This window comes from Mesitornis unicolor, unplaced genomic scaffold, assembly GCF_000695765.1.
Source record: "Mesitornis unicolor isolate BGI_N332 unplaced genomic scaffold, ASM69576v1 scaffold20962, whole genome shotgun sequence".
Taxonomy (NCBI): Eukaryota; Metazoa; Chordata; class Aves; order Mesitornithiformes; family Mesitornithidae; genus Mesitornis; species Mesitornis unicolor.
The window spans coordinates 661-12,705 of NW_010167391.1; the positions used below are offsets into that span (position 1 = coordinate 661).

A 12,045-nucleotide genomic window follows, 5' to 3' on the forward strand; every position below is an offset into this window, starting at 1 on the left:
ACATGAAGCCAGTGACTGTCACAAGCAGTTGCATATTGGGCAGTGATGCTCTTTAAAGCCTAGAGTTTGTTGTACTATTCTCAGGTGCATTAGAAAGGGGAGGTGAATATACTTTTAAGAAAAATTCAGGCCAAGATAGCTGCTGGTAGTTGAAATGTCTGCTAATTGGATATTTTAGAAAGTAAATCAATACGATCACCTTAAATGAATTATTTCATGCTTAAGTTATAGTAAAACCTTTTGTCTGAATGCCTTACAATAAGTTTTCAACTTCTCATGAAAACACTTTCAATTTATTTTCTTGTATCTGTCATCATGTTTTGTCCTAGATATATGAAACAATGGGTATGAGCAGTACCACCTTGTTGGCTGAAGTGTTCATACCTGTTCCTGAGACTACAGTTCTGACAGGCAATGCTCCTTTGGAAGAAATAGAGTTCAGCAGCAATCAGCGTGTGATGTTGGACCATGAAGGAGTTGGGAGTGGTAAGGACTCTCAGTCTTTCTCAGTACAATGTTTCTCATTCTTCTGAAGCCATATAACAGTAACAGACTGGCATAAGCTTCAGAGTAAATTCTGGTTTTTGCATTTGCAGGTTCTGTATCTGAATCTTATAAAATAGTTGTGATTCTTATAAGTTTGCTGTGAAATTTTTGTATTACGTATTTTAAGCTGTATATAATAAAAATGTGTGTTTATTATTTGGCTTGTATCAGTAGAGCTTTAGTAGCTATAGAAGGTATGTGTGGGTTGTTGGGTTTTTTTTAGTATTAAGTAATTTAGTAGTAAGTAATCAGGCCTCTGTCACTGCAGAGCAAGTAGATGGTATTAATCAGTATAGCTCCAGTGATTTTACTGTTTTAAACCACTGAAGAACTGGCTGTGTAAGTGTATATGCAGATTATTTTTTTTTTGTCTTCCTATTTGCTTTTATGACATTCTGCAACACATTTTATTCCTGGGACTTTAGAAAGATAAAACAGGGGAGAGGTAGGAAAAGAGGAAACAAGAATAATACGTAGTGGCATATGGAACTTCCAAGTTCATATAATATGTTCGAACAGGATTGTGTGAGGACTGACTTGCATAAATTTGCCATATATGGAATACAGATCAAGCTAGAGCAGAAGAATTGATAGAAAGCTGCCAAGGAAAGAAATGTGGTAAAAAATTATTACAACAAATGTGTGTAAATGTCATTGACCACGATGACTGTATTACAATTGTATATCACAAAGCTTTAAGACTGACTTTTCAGTCATGCATCATTCTTTTGACTATGAATTTCTGTTTCATTAATAACACTATGCTGAATCAGAAAATTACCAGAAATATGAAATTGTGTGAAGGAAAAAAAGCCTTTGGCATAGCTTTCAAGTCATGGCCTTTCTTTCCAACCCAAATGGAAAGCCTTTCTGTAGGTGGAGTGGTGTTTTTCACTCCTTTTGTAGGGCAGAGTCCTTCCCCACAGCATGCAGCAGATGTTTTTTCACGTTGCCCTATTTATATAAAGGCACGGGTTATTTGACTATTTATTTTATGGAAGAATTTTTAAAGTTGTTTAAACATTGTATTTGAATACATAAATGTACTCCTTTGAGTTTTTTCCCTCTTTGTAGGTGTGTCCTTTTCATTTGAAGCTGATGGTAGCAACAAAATGTCTTTAATGACCTCTGGGAAAGTATCCAATAGTGTCTCTTGGGCAGTTGGAGAAAAAGGAATCCCCTTAATTCCTCCAGTATCCCAGCAAAACACAGGCATACCAAGGTAATATGATATGAATTTTCAGAGATTCATGGAAAACTCATTACATTACTATTAAAAAAAATAGACTTTCATAATCAATAATTTCCATAATATTTTTCTTTTAGGTTTGGGTATTTTACTTTGTGCTGTAATCCCCTGCAGATATCTTAGGGTACACATTTTTGGTAAACAGATTTTAGTTAGAAATGTTGTCTTTTTGTAGATTATATATAGAAAGTATTAACTCAGGTTACCTCACTGTAAAGCTTTAAGAGTTTTCCCATACTTATTAACACTGAGCAAGTACCTCTTCCAGCTGATCAGATTCTGTCAGATTTTTGTTTATTTAGAGGCTAGACATTTGCATCCAAATCACTGTTACTGTTTTTGACCCAAGCTGCAGACATTAGGGTAATTTGCTGATCAGCATTATGAGTAACCTGCAGACTTCAGTGAGACTAGAATAGCATGAGATTAAAACATAAGGATGGATTCCCAAAGACTAACATGCATGTTCCAGTGTATTGGGTTTACATGGCAAAGTTTTGGCAGTGATGGGCCTTCCAGTAGGGGTGGCTTTTGTGAGAAGGTGCCAAGAGCCTGGCCAGTAAATCATTGTGCAGATGGCCTCCAGACTACCTGCCATATTTCCTTGCCTACTCTGAATACATGCAAGTGAGCAGAAACATCCAAAGGATAAGGAGTGGAGCTGGGACTTGCAGTATCAGGGAGGACCAAAAGCAGGGCTTCACCACAAGGGAGAAGGCTGTAAGGGTGTCCCAGTACAGAGAGTGTCCTCACCAGCTGCCTTGCAGTCCTACAGGGGCTGAACATAACAGGCAGAGCAGGGTGCTGGCAGCTAGTCCCAGACTTGTCAAGGGGATGGATCAGGTCCCAGCATCTATCCAGAAACAGCAGGGAAGGGGGCAGAGACCAAGGCTACCATGTGGGTCTGAGCCATCCAGGAGACAGGTCAAAGACAGGATTTAAGACATAGCGCAAGCAGGAACTGTGCAGTTGAGAAGGTCTTTTCAGTATGGGTTGTCAAAACTTTTATGTTAATTTTCTTGCTGTGAGGCAATTTATCATCTTACCTCCTAGCGATCAGCAACCTGGAATAGTGTAGGTGTAACATAAATTAATCAATAAACACCTCACTACCTTGTAGAGAAGTTCCTTTCCACCAGTTCCTTTGTATTTCCCCCTTACTTTTCTTTGACATTCCCTTAGCTGCATAACTTCAACTAAGAATTGTGTAGTGGAATTTATTCAGGTTTTAGGGAGCTTTTTGGGTGTTTCTAACATTTTAGATACTTTTTTATATTGCTAAATCATATGTGTTTTAGGTATAAATTCTGTTAATTTTGTCTTTTCAGTGCTTTAAAAATTACTGATGCAATTGCATCCATTGGTACATCGGGCTTAACTGACATGAAAAAACTAGCTAAGTGGGCAGCGGAAGCAAAACTTGATCCAAATGACCCAAACAATGCAGCTCTGATGCAGCTGATCAAGGTAGGTGGCTTTTTCAGAGCTGTAGGGCTAATGGAACTGTGAAGCACCTAGGGATCAGTACCTTCTCAGGCAGTCAGCATGTGTGCCAGGGATGTAGTAGCATTTTAATTTATGATGGACATACTTGTGTGAGTGTGAAGAAGCAAAATATCTAGTAAAAGTATGATTTATTAATCCATTTAATAGTAGTTTAATGATTTCTTAATAAGTATGCTTTATTAACCCATTCAGTAGTATGCAAACTGATTAATTTAAAATTAATTAAACTGATTAATTTAAAAAAAAAACCCAACCAACAGATTTTGAGTTTGTTATTTCCTTAAAGTTCAGCAGTATTCTCAGCATACTTGGATGGAATTAAGTAGGAAGTTGCTCATTGGTGACACTTGCACAAAGAGATCAAGTGTATTATAGAAATTGGGACTTTTCTAGACATCAGATTGAGGAGCTGTTTACATAGCTGAAGTTGTGTAATCAGTCGTCTTTACAATGCAGTTTCCTAGGTTACTCTGCTATGTTATAGTTTTTCTACTCTTTAATGGTTTGGTTATGTTACAAGGAAATACAATTTTATTTTCTTCTTAACTGTACTCATATACTTTGCTCAACAAAAACCTACTTTAAAACACTTAGCATTTCAGACTCAGTTTGATATGTCTCAATTGCTTTTGCTTAAAATTAATATCCTTGCAAATACTTATGTAAGACTTACAAAAGCTATTTTATAGACTTTTTTCACTTTGTATGAAAAAGTTAGTATTTTTTTGACTAATTTAGGTTGCCACAAGTGGAGAAGCACACATTCCTGATTTCTTCAGATTGGAACAGTTGCAGCAAGAATTTAATTTTGTTTCTGATGAGGAATTTAATAGATCAAAGAGATTCCGACTCTTGCAGCTCAGAAGTGGAGAAGTGGCAGAGTTCCGAAACTATAAGCAAGTCCCCTTACATGAACGAGAAATCAGTGAGAAAATCTTCCAGGTAGAATGTTATCTGAAATATTTCTTTCTAGTTTTAATGCTGATAGTATTTGACTTGCAATTAAGTCAATTGGTCCCTTAAAGAATGTATAGCTATTCTGATGAGTAAAAAAAGAGAGCATTATTCCTTCAGTCTTTTCTGGTGTTATTTTAATCTAATTAATTTCCTTCCGAGGTAGTATTTCCACAGCTATACCATAGGAAGGAGAAAAATAAAACACAGCCACTGCTGTAGTCACAAATGTTGTAAGATACTTTTTTTTTTTTAAAAAGGTAAGAGAGCTTTTTTTGAAGGGTGACTTCAAATATAGAAAGGTAGTGCAAAGGTAATTCAGGCTCAGGCTTATTAACTTTTGAGTCCTTTCTGTGGAGACTGCTGAAAGCAATGACTCTAACGAGAATGAAAACATTCTTGTTTTACGACAGCCTATGTTGCAGTTTTTTCTATTCTAGTACATTGTTCCAACTGGCTTACCCTGTCCTTGCCTGTCTGTTAATTACCTTACTGAAATGCAATGTGTGCATTTATTTGGGTCATACTTCAATTGTTTTTAATCTCAACTCCATTATTGGTGTTAAGTCACGTGTTTTTTTGTTCTTTAGCAATCTGTGTGGCAAAGAAGCATTTCAGTATGTTCATTCCTTAGCCAGATCAGAATCATCTCAGATTCTGGCAACTGCTGCTTTGTCCGTATTTCTTCTTGCATAAATTTCTTTGGAAAATTCCTTTCTTCCATTTCTTTTGGATTATATATTTCTTTTGGATTATATATTTTTATAAAAGTGATTAATTCAGTCATGTCTGGCTCTCTAAAAAAAATTTACTTTTTAAACTTTTTAAATTTAAATTATTTTTGTATCTTTTATTTAAAAACGTGACACATCTTTGATATACATTTCTGATCCCGTTGATTTTACAGATTTTGTTCATTTCATGTTATCATTCAAAATTGAAAACTATAGTTGAAGAATTGTTTTATTTGTTTGGTTGGTTGGGTTTTTTTCAGTAAGGGTAAATTGGATAAACCCATGATTAGCCATTCCAAGTTCATTTTATGTGCCATGATCTTCAAAACTAAGTTTAAAGCGGTATTGTCCCTAGTTGGTTTACTAGCTGTTTGGCAAAGAAGTCTGAAAATTCATAGAATCGTGGAAATATTGTTCAGAAAATATTGCCTGGAGGTCATCTAGTCCTGCTTTCCACTGCAGTGGTGGGACTGTTGCCAGCACTAGATGAGGTCAGCTATGTATTTGTCTAGCCAAGTCTTGAAACCCTCTAAATAGGAGATTCCATAGCCTTTCTGGATAACCTGTTCCAGTGCTGCACTTCCAGTGATTATTTAAAAAAAAAAACAAAACAACAAAATCATGTTCAACCTGAGCCTTCCAAGTTGTATTTAATGGCGGTTTTCCCTTGTATTGTCTGGAACAGAGATGAATTTGGCACTCTTTTCTTTGTAACTGCCCCTCAAATAATCGTGGGCAGATACTGGATTGTTCATTAATCTCTTTCTTAGCAAACTAATTCGGTTGAACACCTTTTCCAGTGCAAGAGAGACACTGAAATAGTGGAGCAAGTCCAGGACAAAGCTACCAGAATATCTACAGAGCTGCAGCACATAATGTACAAGTGGAGACCAAAAGATCTAAGTTTTTTTTGGCCTAAACAAGCACGGCTAAGGGGTTATCTTATTGCTTCCTTCAGGTATCTAGCAAGATGGTGCAGAGAAAACAGAGCAAGGCTCATCTTAGAGGGAGGATGATGACAGATGCAAGTTACTCCAAGAGAAATTCCAGTTAGATATAATGAAAACGTTTTTCATGAAGAACATGTTCAAATTCTAGAACATGTTGTCCAGCAAGTTTGTTGAATTGCCATCACTAGAGATACTGAAAATTCAACTGGCAAAGGCTCTGAACATCCTGATCAGAGTTGTTCCTGCTTTGAGTGAGGTTTTGGATCAAATGACCACCAGAAGTCTCTTCTAACCTACATTATTTGAAGATTCTGACCTCTTCTTTTAGGTCATGTGCTCTAGTCCTCTATTGTAGTAGTCCTTTAGTGGACCCCATCCAGTTTCTCCATGTGCTTTTTGAACTGGCAGCCCCAAACTGGTCACAATATTTCAGTTATGCCCTCACAAGTGCCAAGTTGGAGGGGTTAGTAATTTCCCTTTGTCTGTAGGCCATGCTACTCCTAATATAGCCCATGGTTTGCCTTTCGCCAAAAGAAAAACGGTGGTGGAGGTTGTCAAACCATAACCTTCAGATTTTTTTCAATATTTCAATATGGCTGTTACTCTGCTGGTTGCTTTCCAGTCTGTGCCAGCACATGGAGTTACTCCATGCTCAATACGGAATTTTGCCTTTTCTTCATTGAGACGTTAGTTGTCACAGTCTTCAATGAAGAGCCCTCTGAACTGTAGTTCAGTGATTCACTGTATTAACCACTCTTCCTAATCAAGTATCATTGAAGAAAATTAAGTCCATCCCAGAAAGACCCAATACAATTAGGCCACAAATTTTTATTTTCCCCTACTGTAGTGTTTCCCCAATTGATTCTGTTGTATTTGTCTTCTCTGATCTTTTTTACAGTGTACAGCACTAATATGCAGTACTGCTATGATATCTTCTTTCGCTTTATATTTTTGGTTCCTTGTGTTCCTCAGAGCTGTTGGGTTCATTTCTACCAGTGAGCCCAGCAGCGTGGGCTATGGGATTTTGATAATTCAAGACATGCTGTGCTTATGGGGAAGCAGAATGTCTTGATACACTTACAGAAAGAAAGCAACACAAGTGTCTTGGGTCAGAGGAGAAGGGTTTCAATTTGGAGTTCAACACCAGAGTCAGGGCAAATCAGTCTGAGTATTTGTTTTATCAGAAGTTTATGATCTTTTCCTATTTCTTTTGAAAGTTTATTTAATGCTAATAGGTTACTGTCAGTTAACAAGTACCAATCAATGATTTGTGGTACTTAAATCATACTGCAATAAAAAGACCTAAGAATGGAGCAACGCATACGCATGTACCAGTTGGACATTCAGCTCCCATTATTGGACTTTTAGCTTAGTCATTGCCAGATCTGCCTAAAAATTAGGATTTCTGGCTCAGAAGAGCTGTTCTTACTTTATTTGGTTGCTAATCTGGCATCGTTCAACAATAATTATACACAGGAAAAGTTAGATAAAGATTTATTGTGGAAATAATGAAGCACTGTATTTCCAAAAGGTGCTTCCTGGACCCCTTATCTTAGGAAAAAATATGTTCTTCTTAGTAACAGCAGTAGCAAAATGACCCGAAGGTTAATTTTCTTGAGTAGCTTTTACATGATAACTGGGGTTCTAAAGCCAACCTGATTTGCAGATTGCCATTAAGCTGCAGTTCCTGGGAGACTCCTGAACTTGTAGGCTCTGTGTTTTGCTTGGAAGCTGAGTGTCAGCCCTAGCTTTTTCTTAATTTATGAGACACTTTCCTAAACTTGTGAGTAAAAGTTGCATCTGTCAGTACAGCTTCATTGTAGTCCACCAGAAGAGTAACCACAACCCTGAGTCCATTAACATACTTTTTCCCAAGAACGAAGTGCTTCTCTTGAATCTTTTCTTGTGCTGGTAACCAGTATTCATCTCAGCCCCTCGGTTAGGCCACAGACTCTTTTATCAAACCTCAGGCAAAGCAAAATCTTCACACTCTAGCAGCTTTAAAAAGCTTTCACTTTCTTACAATGTACGACAAAAGATTTTTATTACGCTATTAAATCTCTTTATTTCTTTAATTTAACTTAAAAGTAGCTCAATAATTGTTTCTCAATAAAGTCTTCAACAAGTGGAGTTTCTTCCAGTGTTAGACACTATGAAAACTAGTTATGTGTATTAAAAGAGAGTTCAGATTTCAGGTCATCTTCCAAGAGTACTGCATAACCCCTGTTTATAAAGGATTCTTCCCATTGCAGCTGCAATAAAAGAAGCCATTTCCAGTTCAAATGGATTTTCAGTTTACCAGCAGCAGGTCAGAGTTCAGCTTTAAAAGAAGAGAGGGAAATCTTCAAGTTATTCATAGTAATTTAAACCATATGAATCTTGCAACTTAATCGAATTCTTGTCTCTATTCATGGAAGTTTAGGAATGCTATGGCTGTATAAATTAGCATTAAAAATAGTTTTATAAGCCTCTGACATCTGTTTTGGTTTACTGTGATCCATACATTAATATTAATGAAATATTTACCATTTTTCTTGTATGTAATAAAGCACTGAATATATACTGAATCACAAACTCTAGTAAATATCTTTAGGACTATGAGAAGAGACTGCAAGAGAGGGATGTGATTGACAGCAAAAATTATCTAGATGCACACAGAGCAGTTGTTGCCAACTATCTACAGAAGGTAAGCTGCAAAAAATATGGATCAACCATATTTCTCTAGGCCATATGTTGCTTCTGTATTTGGATATTTTATTTCCATGAATACTAAAAATGGATTCATCTCTAAACATGACCTACAGACAACTTTAGAATTCCGAGCGAGGCCTGAAGCTGGTCTAATTGAACAAGTAGAGGTTTGTGAATGACTCATTTAATGTTGCTGAAAAAGATGCAATGTATAAAATGACCTGCCATTCTGGATTTTTCTAGCAGTTCCGTAAATTTGTTTTTGCTTCAGTGTCCCACAGATTTGTACTGTTGTGTCCCAGGTATTCACTGATTTCCCTCTCCTCCCTATTTTCCTTCTTGTAAGCTGTGATGCTAAGAACTTAATTATCTCAATGAAATGCCCTAACTGCTGTTAAAAATCATTTAATGCAGAGAGTGTGTCTTCCATCACATTACCTTCGTTGAGGTATTACAGTAACAAATTGTCTGCTGGAAAGAACGGTTTGTAAGGGAGTCATAGACAATGAAGAGTGTTTAAATCTTCCAGGCAAGTGCCAAAGCCAAGATTCATTATGATAATATAAAAAATTATTTTTAACAAAGCTGTCATGTCTCTGTCATCCTGTATATTTTGCATGGTATTTAAGTGTGTACCCAAACATATGGTTTATGCAGCACACTGAATAATAGTATAATAGTACAGAGTGACATACATTATGGTAAGAGTAAGATACATTATGGTACCTTTATCACTCTTTTAGGTTAAATACAAGTAGCCTTTTTAAAAATAATATTTGGATGTTTTACACTTACGTAAATTGTCCAATGTGTTTGCAAATTAGATTTCTCACATCAGAACTGAAATTCAGTTCTGATCTTTGTATACTTATCACTTTAACACAAAGATGTAATAATTTAAATAAAAACTTTTCAATGTAACAAAGAAAATTTGCATATTGCAGAAAATTGTTTGTTATTGCCGTTCTTCAACTGATCTTGGACTAGCACAGTGTATTTATATAAGGCATTACTTGTGTTAGTGGTAGGAAAAAAGGCCAAAGGCAATAAATTGTCTGTCTGCTTCCACGTTGTCTTTGGGAGAAGAGGGAAGATTTTCATCTCCATGCTTCAGTCTGTAACCTCAGCGTAGAAATAAAAGGAACTAAGGATTTTAGACATTTATTTGAAATCATGGTATTTGTAATACAGGCTTCATCAGTTGTTCTGCAGTCCAACGTGTTGCTTTTATTCCCCATAACTAGTACCATATAGATTTATTTACAGCCTTTTCTGCAACTTCATTTAGACATGGAAAAGAGATGTCTATTAGCGTCATTTATTGTTGTGATTGTTTCTGATTATGAGCTGTGAGCAGATAAGACTTTGTTTTCTCATTGTGTGTTTTCATATGTTCTTATATCTGGCTAGCCAGTGTGTTTTTAGTGGATCATTGTATGTGTAAAATGTGCTGATATTATGTTCTGAAGAAATGTCTGGTGGAAAGAAAATTTTCCTTGAACGATGATTCTTTTAAAAGTGGGAAAAAGTAAAGAATATATATTTTGACATTTTGTTTGTCTTTAATACACAGAATGCAAATACTTGCAGTGGGTTTGGATTAAAAATGTACTTTTGTCTCTTCTCCCTCCCCATTCGCAGGTTCGAGAGTCAGTAATAAACCGTTTCCTCATAGCAAAACACCATTTCCTTCTCTCTGACCTTGTCAATGAAGAAGAGATTCCCAGCCTGGGGTAAGGGAGCTATCTTTATTTGTTCTAAATCGACATAATTAATGTAAAAGCATCTCTGATCTTCTTCTTGCAAAGTGTATTGATGTGACTAACTGATGCAATTTTGTGTTTAGTATACGTATGAACTTCCAATCACTATGTAGGCCTCTCCCAGTACAGGCAGTGTATTGATACAGAAAGTGCGTAAAAACTTCTTAAAGAAAAGGTCTGGTTTTGGCAGAAGTCATGTGACAGCATGTAAATAAGATTTATAATGCATCAGGCTGCAGTCCGATGAGCTGAGCACAGCCCTAGCTGGTGCCAGATTGAATGATTTCCAAATATCAGACAAGCATCAGAGGTAGTAACACCACTCCTGGTTCTGTAGGTGATGCTCACTTAGAGTCAGTGCATATGCCCTGCAAATAATGTGCAATAGATTTTTTTTTAACAGTAGTTTTCTTTATTTTACTTCTCATGTATTTCTGTGTGCTGTTGCTGGATGTTGTCATATGCTGTTTACTTTCAGAAATGTTACTGGGTATGGAAAGAATTTCTTTTTCCTTTTAAGATTATTATTTGATTTATTACTTAAGCACTTTGATTTTTTTGTTCCAAATCCCGTACAATGTTGATTTTGACATTTATCAGTTATCATAGCATAAATGACTATTAATTAGTATTGCTCACTTAAAATCTGTGTAAATAAACAGATAGTTAATTTTTCTTTTGAATTGAAGTTGCGTGTATTCCCTATAAACATACAAACACCCTTAAAGTACAGGCAGAGCTTTCTCAATCAACAGAATATATCTAAACGGTCCCATCTGCTGGAGAGACAGAGACTTGCTCTCTTACAGAAGAGTTCATCCCGTTTTTCAGTTCACGTCTCAACATCACAGAATGGAAAAATCCAATAAAAGACTGTAATCAGCTTTTGGAGTTGTTTAAAATCAAATGCTTAATTGATATTTTCTTAACATTAATACTAATTCATATTGAATACTATTTGCTAATATATGTGGTTAGTGAATATAATATACACCATGGTTTGTTTGAAGTGTCTACGTTGTGAGATATTTCAGTAACTCATGGTTTTGTGTTATTTTAACAATACTTAAATTACTGTGCTTTTTATTATATGTAAGGAAATAATGCCATTGGCTACCAGTTATTAAAGTAGATTTTGGAATGTCTGCAGTTAATATCAATGATGTGTAAAAACGTACATCTGCTTTTTATTCTTTTTTTTTTCCCTCCTTTGGTTCTGCTTTGCCTTGGGTTATAAGTTCTGAGGGTCCAGGGTATGTTGTGCCATATTCATTGCACTTCCTTTCTGTAGCCTAATGTTTGTGGTACATAGCTGTGTAGTTAGATATTTTGCCTATTCCATACAGTGGCTGTCGTCATCTGCTAGGCACCTTGTTTATAGCACTGTAGTGCTATAAACCTCTCTTAGACCTCTCTTGAAACTGTGATCGTCATATGTGTATCTTAGTTTTGGAAAAAAAACTTCTTTGCACTTTTAAGTTACAATTTCTGAAATAGAAGACAGAACTGGATTATGTCGTACTAAATTAAAATATTTTGACATTTCATAGAGTTTTGTATGGCACTAACAGGAGCGTACATTTCCTTTTACTATTAGTGTGTAATTTCCATGTGTGTCATGGAAGCACTAGAATGCTGGATTCTATGCAAAA

The 12,045-nt window shown here is 36.0% G+C and overlaps 1 protein-coding gene across 1 annotated transcript in view; it reads left to right on the forward strand.

Moving 5' to 3' along the window:
* Positions 1–329: 329 nt before the first annotated feature.
* The window catches only part of LOC104536147 (coiled-coil and C2 domain-containing protein 2A-like), a gene marked incomplete at its 5' end in the record, with an annotated part of 29,525 nt that continues 17,809 nt past the window's right edge, over positions 330–12,045 (forward strand). The window contains 7 exons of the mRNA XM_010178689.1: positions 330–486; positions 1,621–1,768; positions 3,124–3,262; positions 4,040–4,243; positions 8,533–8,625; positions 10,272–10,363; positions 11,632–11,646. Of these exons, the coding sequence (XP_010176991.1) occupies positions 330–486; positions 1,621–1,768; positions 3,124–3,262; positions 4,040–4,243; positions 8,533–8,625; positions 10,272–10,363; positions 11,632–11,646 (848 nt within the window). The remainder of the gene's footprint in view (positions 487–1,620; positions 1,769–3,123; positions 3,263–4,039; positions 4,244–8,532; positions 8,626–10,271; positions 10,364–11,631; positions 11,647–12,045) is intronic.